This window comes from Macaca nemestrina, chromosome 1 (assembly GCF_043159975.1).
Source record: "Macaca nemestrina isolate mMacNem1 chromosome 1, mMacNem.hap1, whole genome shotgun sequence".
Classification (NCBI taxonomy): Eukaryota; Metazoa; Chordata; class Mammalia; order Primates; family Cercopithecidae; genus Macaca; species Macaca nemestrina.
This window is the reverse complement of record NC_092125.1, coordinates 190434321-190451552: the sequence shown is the minus strand read 5'-3', so window position 1 is coordinate 190451552 and position 17232 is coordinate 190434321. Positions and strand designations below refer to the sequence as shown.

The window sequence follows — 17232 nt, the reverse complement described above, 5'->3', positions numbered from 1 at the left end:
AGCACATCATCACACTTCCAAGACTGGTTTCTAGACACAGTACTGACAACTGATTAGGTAACTTTTACTGCCAAAATCTTCAAACCAGTGCAACACTTGCACATATTTTGTTTTCAAGTTATACTCATGAAGGTCAATCAGTGATAAACTACTTCAGATTTTTAAAAATCACTAGAAAATATCACCTTTTTTATTACTACTTAATCCAAGTGAATGTCACTTTAAATTCATTTGAGAGAAATTCTAATCAATATAATTTCCTTAAGGACAAGGCTAATCTTTCCTGAACATTAAAACTTTGTATCCATATCACAGTTTTTCTTCATTAAAGGAACCGATCTGAAACCAACCCAAACTATTGATTCAGTTGACTCACCCTGGAAACAAACACCACTTAAAACAGTTCCACTCTCATCCACTTCTCCAAACAACAAAATATATAATGTACTATTTCTGTTCAGAACTTAAAAAAATAAGTCTTTTTACAACATGACTGGGTTTTTCCATCCAGGCCCAGATTTTTTTCTTCTTGTTTTTTCTTTAAATAACCAGACATTTTACTCCAAGATAAAAAATTTCACCACACAAGATCCTTTCTCATACAAAATTATTATCTTTTCTTTACAATCTTCTTTGCCAAAATTACATCTTCACATCCATGACCTTCTTCACACCTCTCTCCCTTACTTACTGGTTCCTTACTACTTTGTTTCATAATCATTTTCAAGTCCATAATTTGAATTAATTTTACTTTTAAATAACTTCTGAATTAGATATAATTATTCTTTTTCTCACTAATAGCACATTTGTGGCACATTTTATAGGCATAATTATATATTAACTCTAATTCTTATCCTTGGTAACCTTAAGTTTTAGTGAAACCCTAGGAAGCAATAAATCCTGAACTATCAGATGTGAGCATTTTATAGCTGAGAACAGTTTCACAGTTTCTAGAAACATATTTTCCCGTATCATAACCCTTTCTTAACTGGAAATGATGCAGATGTTAATGAGCATCAAAATAATTTTAAGATTTAAAATTACACAAAAAGTTTACCTAAAACATGCCATTTACATGTACTCAATTCTTTCATTTTTAACAGTTTATCTAGATTATTTCTGAAAACAGTTATTAGACACCATCATTTAAAGTTGGTTATTTCCTTGTTAACCAGTTTTTTTCTTTTTTCTTTTTCTTTTTTTTTGTTTGTTTGTTTGTTTGTTTGAGACAGTGTCTCACCTTATCACCCAGGCTGGAGTGCAGTGGTGCAGTCTCAACTCACTGCAACCTCTGCCTCCTGGGTTTAAGCAATTCTCCTGCCTCAGCTTCCCAAGTAGCTGGGATTACAGGTGTGCACCAGCGCACCCAGCTAATTTGTATTTTTAGTAGAGATGGGGTTTCACCACGTTGGCCAGGCTGGTCTCAAACTCCTGACCTCAAGTGATCTGCCTGCTTGGGCCTCCCAAAGTGCTGGGATTACAGGCATAAGCCACCACACCCAGCCTAACCAGTTTTTTCATACCCAGTGAACTTCAGGTGCTCTCTTTAGAGCCTCCAAGTTAAGGGCCAAGCACGGTGACAAATACAAAATCCAGACAGAAATGTATGCTGACAATTCTGAAGACATTTTTTTTTTTTTTTTTTTTGAGACGGAGTCTCACGCTGTTGCCCAGGCTGGAGTGCAGTGGCGCGATCTCGGCTCACTGCAAGCTCCGCCTCCCGGGTTCCCACCATTCTCCTGCCTCAGCCTCCTGAGTAGCTGGGACTACAGGCGCCCGCCACCGCGCCCGGCTAATTTTTTTTTTTTTGTATTTTTAGTAGAGACGGGGTTTCACTGTGGTCTCGATCTCCTGACCTTGTGATCCGCCCGCCTCGGCCTCCCAAAGTGCTGGGATTACAGGCTTGAGCCACCGCGCCCGGCCAATTCTGAAGACATTTATATTTTCATTCTACCAATAATTTTAAAACCAGTTTGTTTAGTAAAGATTTACTTAAGTCATGTGAACTTGAAAACTGCTTCAACCGGGTGCGGTGGCTCACGCCTGTAATCCCAGCACTTTGGGAGGCCGAGACAGGAGGATCACAAAGTCAGGAGATCCAGACCATCCTGGCTAACATGGTGAAACCCCGTCTGTACTAAAAATACAAAAAATTAGCCAGGCGTGGTGGCGGGCGCCTGTAGTCCCAGCTACTCAGGAGGCTGAGGCAGGAGAATGGCGTGAACCCGGGAGGTGGAGCTTGCAGTGAGCCGAGATCACGTCACTGCACTCCAGCCTGGGCAACACAGCGAGACTCCATCTCAAAAAGAAAAGAAAAGAAAAGAAAATTGCTTAGACTTATTTACTTAATTTATGAGCGCTCTTATAAGCCAACACAACATACAACAGCAAGTGTACATACAAATAAACACATCTAGGTATGTAGACACATATACAAGTGAAAATCCAATAGCTTTTACCTTGAAACTTCACCCATGCCATAGCAATACAAACTCACCAGCTTTACATGGTTACACTTTGTTTGCCCTGACAGGTAATCCAACAAAGACTATGAGCCAAAATTTTGGGTAAAGCAGTTTTCATGGCAGTTTGATTTTTAAGGGCCAAACCTCCCCAGACTCCAAAGAACACTGGGGCTAAACAGCACCAAAGGAAAACATCGCATATTAACCAGGCACGACTGAGCTTACAACAGCACCGCAAAAGCCTGGATACATGCAACTCCATCCCACTTTCCCATTCAACAGCCAACTCCAGATTCCAAACAAGATTGGGGCCAAACAGTATTGCAAAAGAATATCAAATTGAATTCTAATTCCTCATGACTGTATCAAACACACACAGTCACCAGAACACTATCCAACTACTGCAGCAACACACAAGCCTCTAGAGCGTCCAAACTGAAACAGTCAGGGTGCTTCCTCTCTCTTCTGTGTTTGGGCTTGATCAACCAGCAAATGGGAATTCCTTAAGGAATTTCCCAAATTGAGAGGAGCTGACCCCGCCATCTGGTACCCAGAAAAGATGCTCACTTGCTGGGACATAACACACAAGTACAAACAAGTCCCCAAGAGTGTCCGTACTGAAACAGTCGCAGCGCTTCCCTCTCAGTCAGTTGGGCTTGTTCCACCTACAAATGGAAATTCCTTTTAAAATTTCCCAAATTGGGAGGAGCAGATCCTGCTGTCTAGACCCACAAAGGACACTCACCTATCTGGGTGCCTAGCTAGAGTCTGAGGCTCTATCTAATCAACTGTAGCTGCAGTGGTGGGTCACAAAACATAATCTGGTCGTTGGGATTCTTCCTTGCAGTGAGGATGGTCATGGTGAATGGGACCAATACTCCAAAAGATGTCTATCTCGGGGAACTATCACTCACTAAGAAGGGAGTGGGTGCCTGGAGACACTGGAAGCCTGTAGGTGCTATGCCTTACACCCATTGTCCCCTGAGACCGCCCTCAGGATGGCAAGAACAGTGCCTCTCCACTCACCACAGTATCTCCAGCACCTGCACAACACCTGGGCCACAGGAAGGATATGATCAATGGATGCTGAATGGATTCATTCTTTTTTTTCTTTTTTTGAGAAGGAGTCTTGCTCTGTTGCCCAGGCTGGAGTACAGTGGTGCAATCTCGGCTCACTGCAACCTCTATCTCCTGGGTTCAAGCAATTACCTGCCTCCGCCTCCCAAGTAGCTGGGACTACAGGCGCCCGCCACCACACCTAGCAAATTTTTTGCGTTTTTAGTAGAGACGGTGTTTCACCATGTTGCCCAGGCTGGTCTTGAACTCCTGACCTCAAGTTATCTGCCCACCTCAGCCTCCCAAAGTGCTGGGTTATAGGTGCCAGCCACCGTGCCCAGACGAATTATATTATTTAATCCCCCTACAACTATATAAAGTAAGTTATGTCATCTCCGTCTTACAAATGAATGAGACACATGGAGATTAAGCAGTTTTTCTCCGGTTACACAGCTAGAGCTGGGGCTTGAACCTTCAAGATCAATCTAGCTCCAAACCCAGTGTTCTTTCCACTATTCATTCATTCATTCAACAAATGTTTATTGAGCACCTACTCTATGCCAGTCCTGTTCCAGGAGGTAGGGATAGGACAGTAAACAGACACAAATCCTTTCCTTCAGGAAGCTTACTATCTAGGAGACAAAACTCACATTTAATAAGAAAGATATATAGCATGTCAGAGTGATCATGCTAAGGAGAAACATAAGGAAATAAAAGACATAAGGACAGGGGATAGGAAGTACTGGGGAGGTTGCAATTTGAGACAAGGTGACCAAGAGGTCTCCCTGAGAAGATGCCATTTGAGAACATTCCTGAAGGAGGGAGGGAGGGAGTCATGTGGATCGGAAGCATTCCAGGCAGATGGAGCTGCTGTTGCAGAGGCTCTGAGGCAATAGGAATGAAGCCAGAGAGGGCCTTAAGGCGGCGGGAGGACTCTGCTCCTCTGAGGGAGGTGGGCCGCTGGAAAGACTCTGCACCTCCTAACTGGATCACTGGGGCCACTGAGTTAAGAACAGCCTGTGGTGGGAACATGGCAGAAGCTGGGAGACAGCCCCGCAGCCTCTGCGTTCTCCCCCAAGTACTCCCATTCGCCACCTTCTTGTGAATCTGCGGGTGGTTCGTCCGCACCTTCCGCTCTGTGCCCACGGCTGCCTCCTCCTGCTGACCTTCACCGTCACCAGTCTGAATTACCCCAACAACCTCTGTTTTGGGGACAGAGTTCAACAGCCCTGTGAGAAGCCTGCCTTTCCACTTGACTCCAAGTTACTTGATAAGACCCAGAACTAGAATAGAGCCTTGCCCAATCAATGTTTAAACCAACAAAGCTTTTAGGCTTTGTTTCTCCCATCCAAAAAGTTCCCTTCAAACCCCCAAGGGAAAGGGAAAAAGAAGGAAAATTTCATGGGTCCCCTGCTGCAGCTCTCCCTGGAACAGCTGGCCCATGGGTCTGGCTGGGACTGGACCCTCCTGGGGACCAGGGTGGGTAAATAAATGTCAGATGTGTACAAGAGGAATCTGCAGCCAGCAAGCCCTGTTGGGCCTCTGGCTCCCCTGCTCCTCTGAGTCAAGCCCCTTTATTATAAAGGGGATACCTTTATAATCCTTTGCAAAGTGACAGGATGAACACCTGCAATGCCACACCACTGTTTCCCCACCCATTCTGCCCAACCATCCTCCTGATCCAGCCTGCCCTGACCTTTCTCTGAGGGGAAGGACATCTAGAGCCATGCCATCCAGTAAGGACACAGCCACATGACAGATGTGGTGCCTGGGCATTTGCAATGTGGCTGGGATAAATGAGATGCACTGTAAGTGTAAAATAATACCCACCAGATTTTCAAGACTTTTTTCACGCCTGTAATCTCAGCACTTTGGGAAGCCGAGGCAGGAGGATCGCTTGAACCCAGGAGTTTGAGAACAGCCTGGACAACACAGCGAGACCCCCATCTCTATTTTTAAAAATAAAAATAAAATACCTTGTACAAAATAAAACTGTAAAATAGCTCATCAATAACATATATTAAAATGTGTTTTGCAATTAAAATATATTAATTTCAATGTATTAATCGTATGGGTTTCTTTTTCATTTTTGAATGCAGCTATTAGAAATGTTTAAATTATATCTGTGGCTCACACTATATTTCTTTTTTCTCCGCCCACCCCACCGAGATGGAGTCTTGCTCTGTCACCCAGGTTGGAGTGCAGTGTCGCAATCTCACCCCACTGCAACCTCTGCCTCCTGGGTTCAAGCGATTCTCCTGCCTCAGCCTCCTGAGTAGCTGGGACTACAGGCACCCACCACCATGCCTGGCTAATTTTTGTGTTTTTAGCAAAGACAGGGTTTCACCATGTTGGCCAGGCTGGTCTTGAACTCCTGACCTCGTGATCCACCCACCTCAGCCTACCAAAGTGCTGGGATTACAGGAGTGAGCCACCGTGCCCGGCAGCTCAGGCTATATTTCTAGTGGACAGGGCTGTTCTAGAATTATGACTGGCCTCCAGTCACCTCCACGGAACAAAGCAAAGAGATGGCAAAAGCAGGCTAAGTACAATTATTTTGTGAACTGATAATGACAAGACAAGTGTGATCTTGTTTTTCTTTTCTAGTTCACACACATGAGGAGGAGACAGCAAGAGACATCACAGGGGCTGGTCCAGGAGATGAGGGACAGCCTATACCAGCTCCAGCCAGCCTGCCTTTCACCAGTCCGGAGGGTGGTGTGTGTGTGTGTGGTGCCAGATTTGCCTATTAGAAGCTCCGACCGTGTCCCTGTTAAACTTCAGAACCCTTCATGGGCCCCTTACACGGTCCAAGTGCCTCACTATGGGCCTTCAAGACCCTGAACCACCTGAGCCAAACTTGTCTTTCCAGCTTCATCTCACATGCTTCCTGCTCAAAACCCCCACAGCTGTCAGTTCACGCTATCGTTTAGTCTGCTAATCAATTATTCAACAAATATTTGTTGATTATTTCCTACATTCTAGCTACTGAGGTCATGATGATTAGTAAAAGACACACTGTCCCTGTACTTGCTGGGGACCACACATCTAGCAGAGGATGACAGGTAAATGCATAATAGGCAGTTAAGCACATTGCAGTAAGAGTAGTAGTTGGGGAAGAACAGGGACCATGGGTGCACGCAAGAGGCACCTAAACCAGCCTGCAAATCAGGGAGGGCTTCCTGGAGGAGGTGGCATCTCAGTTGAAGAATGCAAGTCGCTCAGACTGAGGCTGGGGAGTGGCGAATATCCCAGGCAAGAGAGAACTCTTGAGTTCAAAAACTGGAAGGGCAGAGAGGAGGGCAGGGTGCCAGTGGCAAATGACTGACCTGGTGCATGTGGCAGAGGCTTTATGAGCCTTGTGAAGGAGTGTGGCGTTTATTCTGAAGTGTTTATTCTGGGAGCTCCTGTCTCCCGCCTGAAAGGCCTTCACCCCTCCTCCCTGTTCACTCAAATCCTGCTTCCCCAGTAGGATCCAGTCTGTGGGGCAAGCCAGGCGTTGGAGGGAGAATGAGCGAAGGGCTTTTGGAGGTTCCAGCCTAGGGCCAAGGAATGGAGGTACTGGGGCTGTGTTTGCGGTCTGCTGGTGTTGGAATTTGGGGCTAAAGCTGGGTTTGAGGTTGGCGTTGGGTTTGGGGGCTGGATTCAGGAACAGGAGTCGAGGTTCGGGCTGAGCATGAGGTTGGGATCTAGGACCTTAGTCCAGAATTTGAGTTGGAGTTAGGAGTTGGGAGCTGAGATTTCTAGCCAGACTTGAGGTTGGATTTGGAGTTGGAACTGGAATTGAATTTGGAAATGGGGCTGGGAGTTGGGGCTGAGATGTGCGGCAGGAGCTGGGGCAGGGGTGGAAGCTGGGGGTTCTAGCTAGGGTTTGCAGCTGCAGCTGGAGTTAGGGGGTGGTTTTGAAGCTGGAGCTAAAGTTAAATCGGGTCGGAGCTGGGGAATGGGTTGGCGCCCAGACTCTGGGGCCGATAGACAACATTCCTCCTGCTGCCCAGGTCGGCGAATTGTGTTCCCAGCCCTAACAGCAGCAGACAGAAGCCCCTCCCTTCCCAGGAATGCCTCTGCCCAGCAGAAGGAGCAGTGCCACGTCAGCCAATCGGCTCAGGCCCTGCCCTAGAAACGACACCTGTTCATCCTCCTCCCCACAGGCTCACCTGAGTGCAGGTTAGGCAGGTGAAGTGTCTCCCCGGAAACCGAGCTAGAGTGCCCCACCTGCTCAGCCCTGCCTTCTCGGATGGGATCCAGCACGTCCAGGCTTCTCGTGAGTTACCCATTGTCCCCCCACACCCCACCACCCCTACGTTCTCCCACTCGCTTTTCCCCTGAGAACCTCCACCCTGCCCCCAGCCTGGCCCCCGCTATCTCAGCACACCTCTGCAAGCACTTTCAGACCAGTGAAGTCACAGCCCAGGGGAATGCTGGGACAGACTCCATGGCCACGCCCACCTCCCCCACTTCCTTGGAGGCATTGGCACCAGCCCCTGCCCACCTGGGGGGTAGGGGTCAGCCTCTGCAGAGGAGTCTCCGGGAGGACAGATACCTTGTCAGGATGTAACCTGTGTACGGCCACATAGTAATATTCCCAGAATGACCCAGGACCTACATCTTCTGCCCTGTCCTGCTTTGGAGGGGTAACATCATTTTCATGTATTCAAAAAGCACGCTTTGAGCATCTATGCAGGCTCTAGGCCCCGTTGGAATTCCGAAACGAAGATGTCAGGTGGCTCATCCCCACCCCTCAAGATAAATGTTATTGTCCTCACTTTTCAGATAAGGAGACTGAGGTTGTAAGAGATGAACCACTCAGGCTTCCTGGCGCCTCCCCTAGACCCCTCTCCTGGGCTCTGCAGGGCTCTGGACTGACGAACCCCCACCCACACGTAGCACAGGCATCAGCCTGCTTGCTTCTGTCTCTGTCTCCTGCTGCAGACTGGCTCCATGAGGGCAGGGACCTCATGTGCTTTATTTTTGCCCAGTGTGAGACATGCTGTCCTCTGGAAGACAGGTTAAATCAGCAACAACTGTTAGGTGCCTGGCCATGCTCCTACCGGTGGGAAGGACTGGAGCTGGGGTTCAAATCCAGAGCCCTCTTTTTTCCTTTGCTCCACTTTAGAGAAATCGTGGAGGAGGATGGCATGAGGGAATGGCGAGTGTGGAGAAGAGCAAGGGGAGCAGAAAGACCAGTGAGGAGGTGGAGGCGGGAGCTGTGAATACAAGAGCCGGGAACTGGCTAAAGAAGTGTTTAGAGGTGGAGCCCTGGGGACAGGATGTGGATTAGATACTGCAGAGGGAGGAGGAGCTGGCCGAGAGGGCGGTGATGGCATGCCTGAAGTGAGGAACACAGGAGGAGCAGGTTGGAGTAAGATAACAAGCTTGGGTTGGGACCTGTTGCATCACAGGGACATCAAAGTGACAAGTGACTCAGGAGGGAGATGTAGGTTGGAGAGAGGAATTTGGGAACCGGCAGCTTATAACACCAAACTCATGGCTGTGGGATTGGATGGGATGTTAGGGGAGGGAGGGTGTTAGGGGTCTGGTCCTAACCCACAGAGGAGGAGGAGACACAGCCCTAAAAGAGAAGTATTGGGCCGGGCGCGGTGGCTCAAGCCTGTAATCCCAGCACTTTGGGAGGCCGAGACGGGCGGATCACGAGGTCAGGAGATCGAGACCATCCTAGCTAACATGGTGAAACCCTGTCTCTACTAAAAAAAATACAAAAAAAAAACTAGCCAGGCGCGGTGGCGGGCGCCTGTAGTCCCAGCTACTCAGGAGGCTGAGGCAGGAGAATGGCGTAAACCCGGGAGGCAGAGCTTGCAGTGAGCTGAGATCCGGCCACTGCACTCCAGCCTGGGCGATAGAGCGAGACTCCATCTCAAAAAAAAAAAAAAAAAAAAGAGGGAGAAGTATCAAGGTCAGTCAGGCTTCTGGTTTCAGAAGGGTTAAGTCATAAGCACCCCCTCCATCCCCACAGCTCCCCCCCAGGAACCAGTGGTGACAGCTGAGGCCATGTGAGTAGGATCCTGAATGAGGCTTTATCTCTGGCTGTTCGTCCCATCGTCCACCGTGGCACCAGCTCCCTCAGCCAGCCGGGATGGGACCAGCAACTGAGAGAGCCAGAGGCAGAGAGGTCAGGGCCTGGGTGAGGGGATTCCCTGGAGGGTTTTGGGGGGTACTGTATGGGCAGGATACTCTTCTGGCTTCATTGGAGAGCCATTTCCAAGGGACAGTGCTGCAGAGGGGGCTTTCCCAGGGGAGATTCGGGGGGACACCAGGGTGGATTCTCAGGGGTCATCCCCAAGGCTCCCCAGGTGGGACCATGGGGGATAGGTGGGCTGGGAGGGTAAGACTGTGATTCTTCCCCTACAGGTGAGGGTGACTATATCCTGGACTGTGAGAGGAATGGGACTCTGGGCCTGTAGCTGCCAAGCAGGTGGCGGGTGCTCCAGGCTGTGATCTGCACCCTCTGACCCCTGACGTTGACCTACCCTGACCCCTGCCTGACCAAGCCATGTCTGAACAGGAGGCTCAAGCCCCAAGGGGCCGGGGGCTGCCCCCAGACATACTGGCAGAGCAGGTGGAGCTGTGGTGGTCCCAGCAGCCACGGCGCTCGGCGCTCTGCTTTGTCGTGGCAGTGGGCCTCGTGGCAGGCTGTGGCGCGGGTGGCGTGGCACTGCTGTCAACCACCAGCAGCCGCTCAGGTGAATGGCGGCTAGCAACAGGCACTGTGCTCTGTCTGCTGGCTCTGCTGGTTCTGGTGAAACAGCTGATGAGCTCAGCCGTGCAGGACATGAACTGCATCCGCCAGGCCCACCATGTGGCCCTCCTGCGCAGTGGTGGAGGGGCCGATGCCCTCGTGGTGCTGCTCAGTGGCCTCGTGCTGCTGGTGACCGGCCTGACCCTGGCCGGGCTGGCCGCCGCCCCTGCCCCTGCTAGGCCGCTGGCCGCCATGCTGTCTGTGGGCATTGCTCTGGCTGCCTTGGGCTCACTTTTGCTGCTGGGCCTGCTGCTGTATCAAGTGGGCGTGAGCGGACACTGCCCTTCCATCTGTATGCCCACCTCCTCCACCCACAGTGGCCATGGCGGCCATGGCAGCATCTTCAGCATCTCAGGACAGTTGTCTGCTGGCCGGCGTCATGAGACCACATCCAGCATCGCCAGCCTCATCTGATGGAGCCAGAACCCTTCTTCCCACACCGGCCTCAGTGTCCCCAGAGCTGAGCCAGGGTGTGAGTGCATGTGGACGCTGAGTATACGTGAATGCGTGTATGCCCCCAGGCTGGGTCAGCTCTTCTGTGGATTGCAGAAGAGTGGTGCAATGTGATGAACAGCCCATGTGTTCCCACACATCCACACCATGGGAAGGTTAATGCGTGCCTCCTTGGAACTGGGTGTTTGTGTCCATGGAACTTCCTGTCTGTATCTCAGGTCAGTAGACGCAGAAACACCTCATGATGAAGACTCTTGAGCCCCATTTCCAAAACCCCTCAAATCCAATCCTGTCCTGTAACATCCATCAAAGATTTCCATAGGGGTGACTGGTGTCCACCCAAGACTGCACCAGTGCCTGCTCATTGAGGAGAGTAACTGCTGCCAGGCAGAAAGAATATGGGCTCTGCAATGAGACAGACCTGGCAGGGATTTCCCCGTTGAGCACTAGCAGCTGGAGGAGTTGGGAGTTCGTGGCTATCATGGTTGTGTTCATCGATTGTGGGGATGAAATGTCATTGTGCATGGAAGGCGCGGCTCATGGCTGATGTGCAATAAAATGGCGGCTGCCGTTGTCATTGTCTCCATCTCAGGATCTCACCTCAGAGACCCTTCCTCCCCTACCCCAAGCCCCGCCCCATCCAAAACGAACTCCTCACTCCTATCTCAGCCTCATAAACGGTGCCTTGAGGGTCTCCTCAGTCAGGCCTGTGGTTTCTCCTGTTAGGTAGGGAGAGGACGGACTGGATGCCAGCCTTGGGAAGGTGGTTGGTTTCCAGTCCCAGGGAGAGGTGAGGGACCTGAGTCCTTCGCATTTGCTCACATGCTGGGTCAGGATGAGGCCTTACGTGTTTGGTGTTATTAGCTGGTTTCTCTGGCAACTGCACCTGCCATCGGCTGTGCCTCAGCAGATTCCCTGAGGGCGACTGGGAGGCTACAGCTCCCTACCCCACCTCTGAAACCAGAACATCCCGCGTCTGGGCAGTGGCTGCGCCAGCTGGCCTGCTCTAGGTTCCTGGGCATGGGAGAGGTGTTTCAAACCCCCTAGGGTGGTGAGAGTCACTTCCTGCTTGGAGTCAGCCCTGGGAGGATCCCCCCTCTGTAGCATGCAGTGCCATTTCCTGGGTGATGGAGATCCACGGGAAGCAGCACTCAGGTGTTTCATCACTTCCTGCTTCTCGAGGTGCCGACTGCATGAAGCCCGTGGAAGATGCCCAGAGAGGCAGGGAAATGAGACCTGTCTTCAAAGAGATGTTACAGTACAGAGGCTCTGACAACAAAAAGTTGACTTTCAGCAGGCAATGTCAAGGATGTCTCCTGGAGAAAACACCGGGCTGACAGATGAGGGGAAGAGTGTTGCCAATGGAGGGAGGGAACAGGGTGAACAGATCCGGGAGAGAAAGACAAGGCGTGTCCCAGAACGCCAAGGACAACAGAAACGGCTCCCCTGGGTGCTCCAGGGGTGCCTCATATCCACCATATTCCAAACTGACCCTGCTCCTCTCATCTTGAACGAGCTCCTCTCTCTCACCCAGAAGTGCCATGCTCAGGGGGCATCTAGGTTAGAGACTCGGTGCAGTGCTAGATGGCACCGTCACTGTCTCCTCACCCAAGTCCAGTGACAAATCACCAACTCCTCTGCTTTCCCTCACACAGATTTGTCTGGCAAGCCATATCTTCATGCTCACTGCCCAGAAGGGACCCTCTTCATCCCTGCCTGAGTGGCACATCAGCCTCCTTCTCTCTCCCTGCTTCTGCTCTTTTCTCCTCTTCATTCCCCTTCCCCCGGCCACGCACACGCACATCCCTTGAGCCAGAGTGATCATCCTAAAGCTAAAACAAAAATGTGCCTCAGAGCCTGTCTGTGGCTGCCCACCCCTTCCAGGCTCCCTAACCTGGTTTGGTCCCACTCAGAAAACCCCATGAGCAGCCCTGCTGAGCTATTTCCACCAACTCCCCAGGCCCTCTCATTTGTGCCAGCCTTTACATGTTCTGTGCTCTTTGCCTTCTCGTCCTTCAAGATCCAGTTCTCCAGGGATCTTCCTTGGCCCTTAGACCAGTGAGTTTCCCTCCTTCTATGCCCACAGCACCCTCCATTGTAGACCCATCTGCAATTATTTCTTTTTGTGCCTGTCTCCTTGATCAGGTGAGCTCATCCTAACCAGACTGGCATTGTGCTCATCTGCTCATATGCTCATCCCTTGCTCCCAGCATAGGCTTGACACAGAGTAGGTCCTTTTTTTTTTTTTTTTTTTTTGAGACAGAGTCTCCCTCTGTTGCCCAGGCTGGAGTGCAGTGGCAAGATCTTGGCTCACTGCAACCTCTGCCTCCCGGGTTCAAGTGATTCTCCTGCCTCAGCCTCCTGAGTAGCTGGGATTACAGGCGTGTGCCAGCACACCTGGCTAATTATTGTATTTTTAGTAGAGACGAGGTTTCACCATGTTGGTCAGGCTGGTCTTGAACTCCTGACCTCATGATCCGCCCACCTCGGCCTCCCCAAATGCTGGGATTATAGGCGTGAGTCACCGCGCCCAGCCGACACAGAGTAGGTTCTTTATTGGGTGGATGAAGGACTCCGGCATGGCCAGATGGCAATGTGCATGCAAGGAGCAAGGAGAGACCCACCTATAACTGGGAGGGGATAGGGAAAGTAGGCCACTGCCCCTGTTGTCCCTGAATCTGTCCCTCCCAAAGTCCCATGCTCTCTACCGCAGTTCTCACTCTTCCTGAGTGCCCAAGAGCAATCGATCGCTATGACCCACTCCTGGCCTGATACGGGAGTACAAAATGTCCTGCTTTCCTGTAATATGGGGAGAAATACCCTTTCCTTTCATCTGAGACAGAGTTAGACTCTTGCAATTCTCACATTATTTCTTTTTTTTTTTTTTTTCTTTGAGATCGAGTCTCCATGAGTCACCCAGGCTGGACTGCAGTGACGTGATCTCTGCTTACTGCAACCTCTGCCTTGCATGTTCTTGTGCCTCACCCTCCGGGGTAGCTGGGATTACAGACGCATGCCACCTTGCCCGGTTATTTACAATATTTCTTTTAAGAAACTAAAGAAAAAGCAGAAGCATAGAGGCTCAGAAAATGGGGAAAGAGGGGGTTACCTGGCATAAGCATCTGACTGAGCAGCTGCTGTGGGCGAGTCCAGCACCAGGCTCTCCCGGGAAGGACGGGAGATGGAGACTAGGGCTCATGGCCCCAGAGGACTGATCCCATAGGGTAATGGACAGCCAGCTATAACAGGAGACAGGTGATGGTACGGGCTACGTGAGGCACGGGCAGGGCAGAAATGTGTCTACCTCCTCAATCACTAACGTAGGCTTCCCACAACCTCTTGCCTTCAGCCTGCTCAAGTCATTTCGCTAAATACTTTCTCCGCCTCCATTGCAACCGGAAGCTCACTGGCATCTCCGTTCTTCCTTTGTAAAGCTGCTTCCTCCTGACTTCACTGCCTTCTCCTGTCCACCCCCTTACCACCTGGTTAAGGTTCTGTCGCCATCATTTCACCTGCTCTTTGACAGACTTGTCAAGTCCTTAGCCCCCTGCCTTTGGGTGCCACCCTCCCAGCCAAATCCCCTCCATGGACAAATCCACCCATCTGCCTTGGATGCACCTGCCCCACTGTGAGTGGCCATTAGAGAAATCTGCACAGCCAGACAGCCTGCTGTCACTGTGAACTCCTCTATCAACTTCTCAGCTGAGGCCAGGCACAGTGGCTCACGCCTGTAATCCCCGCACTTTGGGAAGCTGAGATGGGTGGATTGCTTGAGCCCAGGAGCTCAAAATCAGCCTGGGTAACACAGCAAAAACCCTGTCTCTACTGAAGATACAAAAAAAAAAAAAAAAAAAGTTCTCATCTGAATCTGCACTGCGGTTCCTCAGTGACACTGCCTTTTCCTAGTTGGCTCCTGCTCAAACAGTGACTCTGAAGTTCTCTCCACCCTCTTCACCACCCCCAACCCCAACATCCCCTCCCTCTGCACTCACCTCCCACCCCCAGCACCACTGTCTGCAGAAGACTTAGCCTCCTCCCTTTGTGACAAGGCGAGAGCCCGTGACAGGAGCCCTTCACCACAGCTCCCACCAAATCTATCCTCCCTTACTCCTGCTTGGCCAGTGGCCTTGGCAACCCAGCAGAGGAATTTGGACTTTGTCCTCAGGACACTGGAAAACATGGAAAGACTTTCACCAGGGGAGTAGGATACTGTGGCCAGAATAGGATTTGGGACTTGCTGGCTGCTGTGTGGAGCCAGGGATTGGCCTTAGAAGAAAAAGAATGAGAAGAAATGGCCAAACAGCCCGTCTCGGCTGGCCACCGAGGGACAAGAAGCAGCTGGCCCAGCTAGAGAGTTTGGGAAGAGTATCCCAGAAAGAAGGAATAGCACAAAGAAGGGTCCAGACCTGGAAATCTAAACTGGCATTAGATGAAGGAAAAGGCCAAAACGGGGGCTGATGGAGAGATAGCGTAGCCTGGTCTGGACCTAGAGGCTCCCCTCGGATGGTGTGAGGTGGAGAGAGGGACTTGACACATGTTCCTCCTGGGTTTAACAGTCAAACTCTAGATTCTAAGCCATGTTTCTTCATATCTGAGACTGGAAGAATGTGCTCTAGAAACTGCCAAATCTAGGCTGGGCGCGGTGGCTCACACCTGTAATCCCAGCACTTTGGGAGGCTGAGGCGGGCAGATCACAAGGTCAGGAGTTCAAGACCAGCCTGGCCAACATGGTGAAATCCCATCTCTACTAAAAATACAAAAATTAGCCGGGCATGGTAGTGGGCACCTGTAGTCCCAGCTACTTGGGAGGCTGAGGCAGGAGAATCGCTTGAACCCAGGAGGTGGAGGTTTCAGTGAGGCGAGACCATGCCACTGCACTCCAGCCTGGCAACAGAGCGAGACTCTGTCTCAAAAAAAAAAAAAAAAACTGCCAAATCTAGTCCAGTCCAGGTGGTCCTCACATCACATCCAGTCACATCTCACAGGAGACCTCGGGCCTCTGGACACTCAGGTCTCCTTGAAGGAGCTTCCTCCAGGCCCCAAGGGACCTGCACATGCCCCGTCACACTCAGCTCATGCAGGAGCACAAGGACAGGGGCTGCCTTTCTGCCTTCTGCAGGGGTCCTGTGAGACTCCCCTGGGCATAGCCCTGGCAGCCACCCCAGATACCTGGAGGGCAACAGAAGCTGAGGGCCAAGCTCAGCCAGGGACGGGACACACCAGCTCTACCCTCATGACCTGCTCTCCAAAAACTGGACCTTGTACCCTGAGACTTCTCAGCCCCTATTCACTGTAGAGGGTGAAGGTGGGAGGACCCAGCCCAGGCAAGATGAGAGTCCAACAGCCAAGAGGGTCCTTCTCTGAGTCTATTTCATTGTTACTTCAAGGTGAGATAACGGTGTTATTGTGGAGTGAGGTGAGCAAATTGCAGTGAACTTGTTTGAGCCTCATCTTCTCAATCTATAACATAGATTAAGCAGGGCTGTTGTAAGAAAATGTTAGAACAGCTGGGCGCGGTGGCCCACGCCTGTAATCCCAGCACTTTGGGAGGTCAAGGCAGGTGGATCACTTGAGGTCAGAAGTTCAAGACCAGACTGGCCACCATGGTGAAACCCCGTCTCTACTAAAAATACAAAAAACTTAGCTGGGCGTGATGGTGCATGCCTGTAATCCCAGCTACTCAGGAGGCTGAGGCAGGAAAATCACTTGAACCCAGGAGGGTGGAGGTTGCAGTGAGCTGAGATCGCACCATTGCACTCCAGCCTGGGTGACAGAGCAAGACTTCCGTCTCAAAAAAAAAAAAAAAAAAAAAAAGTGCTAGAACAACATCAGTACTATTATTCTACAGCATCAGAGATTCTAATTCAAATCCTTTGCTGTCCTGACCAGATCTTCCAACCTAAGTCCTGAGAAAGAGACAATCAAATCCCCAGCGGGAAGGGAATGAGGAGGAAGGAGATGAGCAACCCCCTCCCTCAGGACGAACACTGGTTACCTCTTATGAGGAGCTGTTGCCCTCAGGGTGCCCACAGGGATATCACTAACACTGCAGAGCACTTGCTCCGCTCGGTTCCACTTGACATAGACTCATTTCATCCTGCTAACAACCTTATGAGGTAAGCACTGTTTTAATCCCCATTTCACTGAGAAATTGGGGCGCTGAGAGGCTAAGTAACTTGCCCAAGGCCTCCCAGCATATACATGGCCGAGCCAGGATTTAAATTCAGGTAACATGTGCCCTCAACTCACTTTGCCAGTCTGCTAGGAAATTGCTGGAGTTTCCTTTTTTTTTTTTTTTCTGAGACGGAGTCTCTCTCTGTCACCTAGGCTGGAGTGCAGTGGCACCATCTCAGCTCACTGCAAGCTCCACCTCCCAGGTTCACATCATTCTCCTGCCTCAGCCTCCTGAGTAGCTGGGACTACAGGCACTCGCCACCACACCCAGCTGATGTTTTGTATTTTCAGTAGAGACGGGTTTCACCATGTTAGCCAGGATGGTCT

The 17232-nt window shown here is 50.7% G+C and overlaps 1 protein-coding gene and 1 long non-coding RNA gene across 5 annotated transcripts in view; one reads left to right on the top strand and one right to left on the bottom strand.

The window, feature by feature from the left end:
• The window catches only part of LOC105494873 (uncharacterized), an 86205-nt gene extending 78440 nt beyond the window's left edge, over positions 1 to 7765 (bottom strand). The window contains exon 1 of the long non-coding RNA XR_011622071.1: positions 7679 to 7765. This is a non-coding gene — a long non-coding RNA (uncharacterized lncRNA). The remainder of the gene's footprint in view (positions 1 to 7678) is intronic.
• Positions 7680 to 11317, top strand: LOC105494872 (transmembrane protein 125). 4 transcript variants are annotated; one of them, XM_011763786.2, is made up of 4 exons: positions 7680 to 7785; positions 8638 to 8772; positions 9496 to 9651; positions 9891 to 11317. In XM_011763786.2, exon 4 carries the CDS (start codon positions 10033 to 10035, stop codon positions 10690 to 10692), a length of 660 nt encoding a protein of 219 aa, XP_011762088.2. In that variant the 5' UTR covers positions 7680 to 7785; positions 8638 to 8772; positions 9496 to 9651; positions 9891 to 10032; the 3' UTR covers positions 10693 to 11317. The 4 variants fall into 4 exon arrangements, with proteins under 4 accessions (XP_011762088.2, XP_011762087.2, XP_011762089.2 ...); XM_011763785.3 differs by lacking the exon at positions 8638 to 8772 and having other exon boundaries at positions 7696 to 7785; XM_011763787.2 differs by lacking the exon at positions 7680 to 7785 and having other exon boundaries at positions 8764 to 8883.
• Positions 11318 to 17232: the final 5915 nt, after the last annotated feature.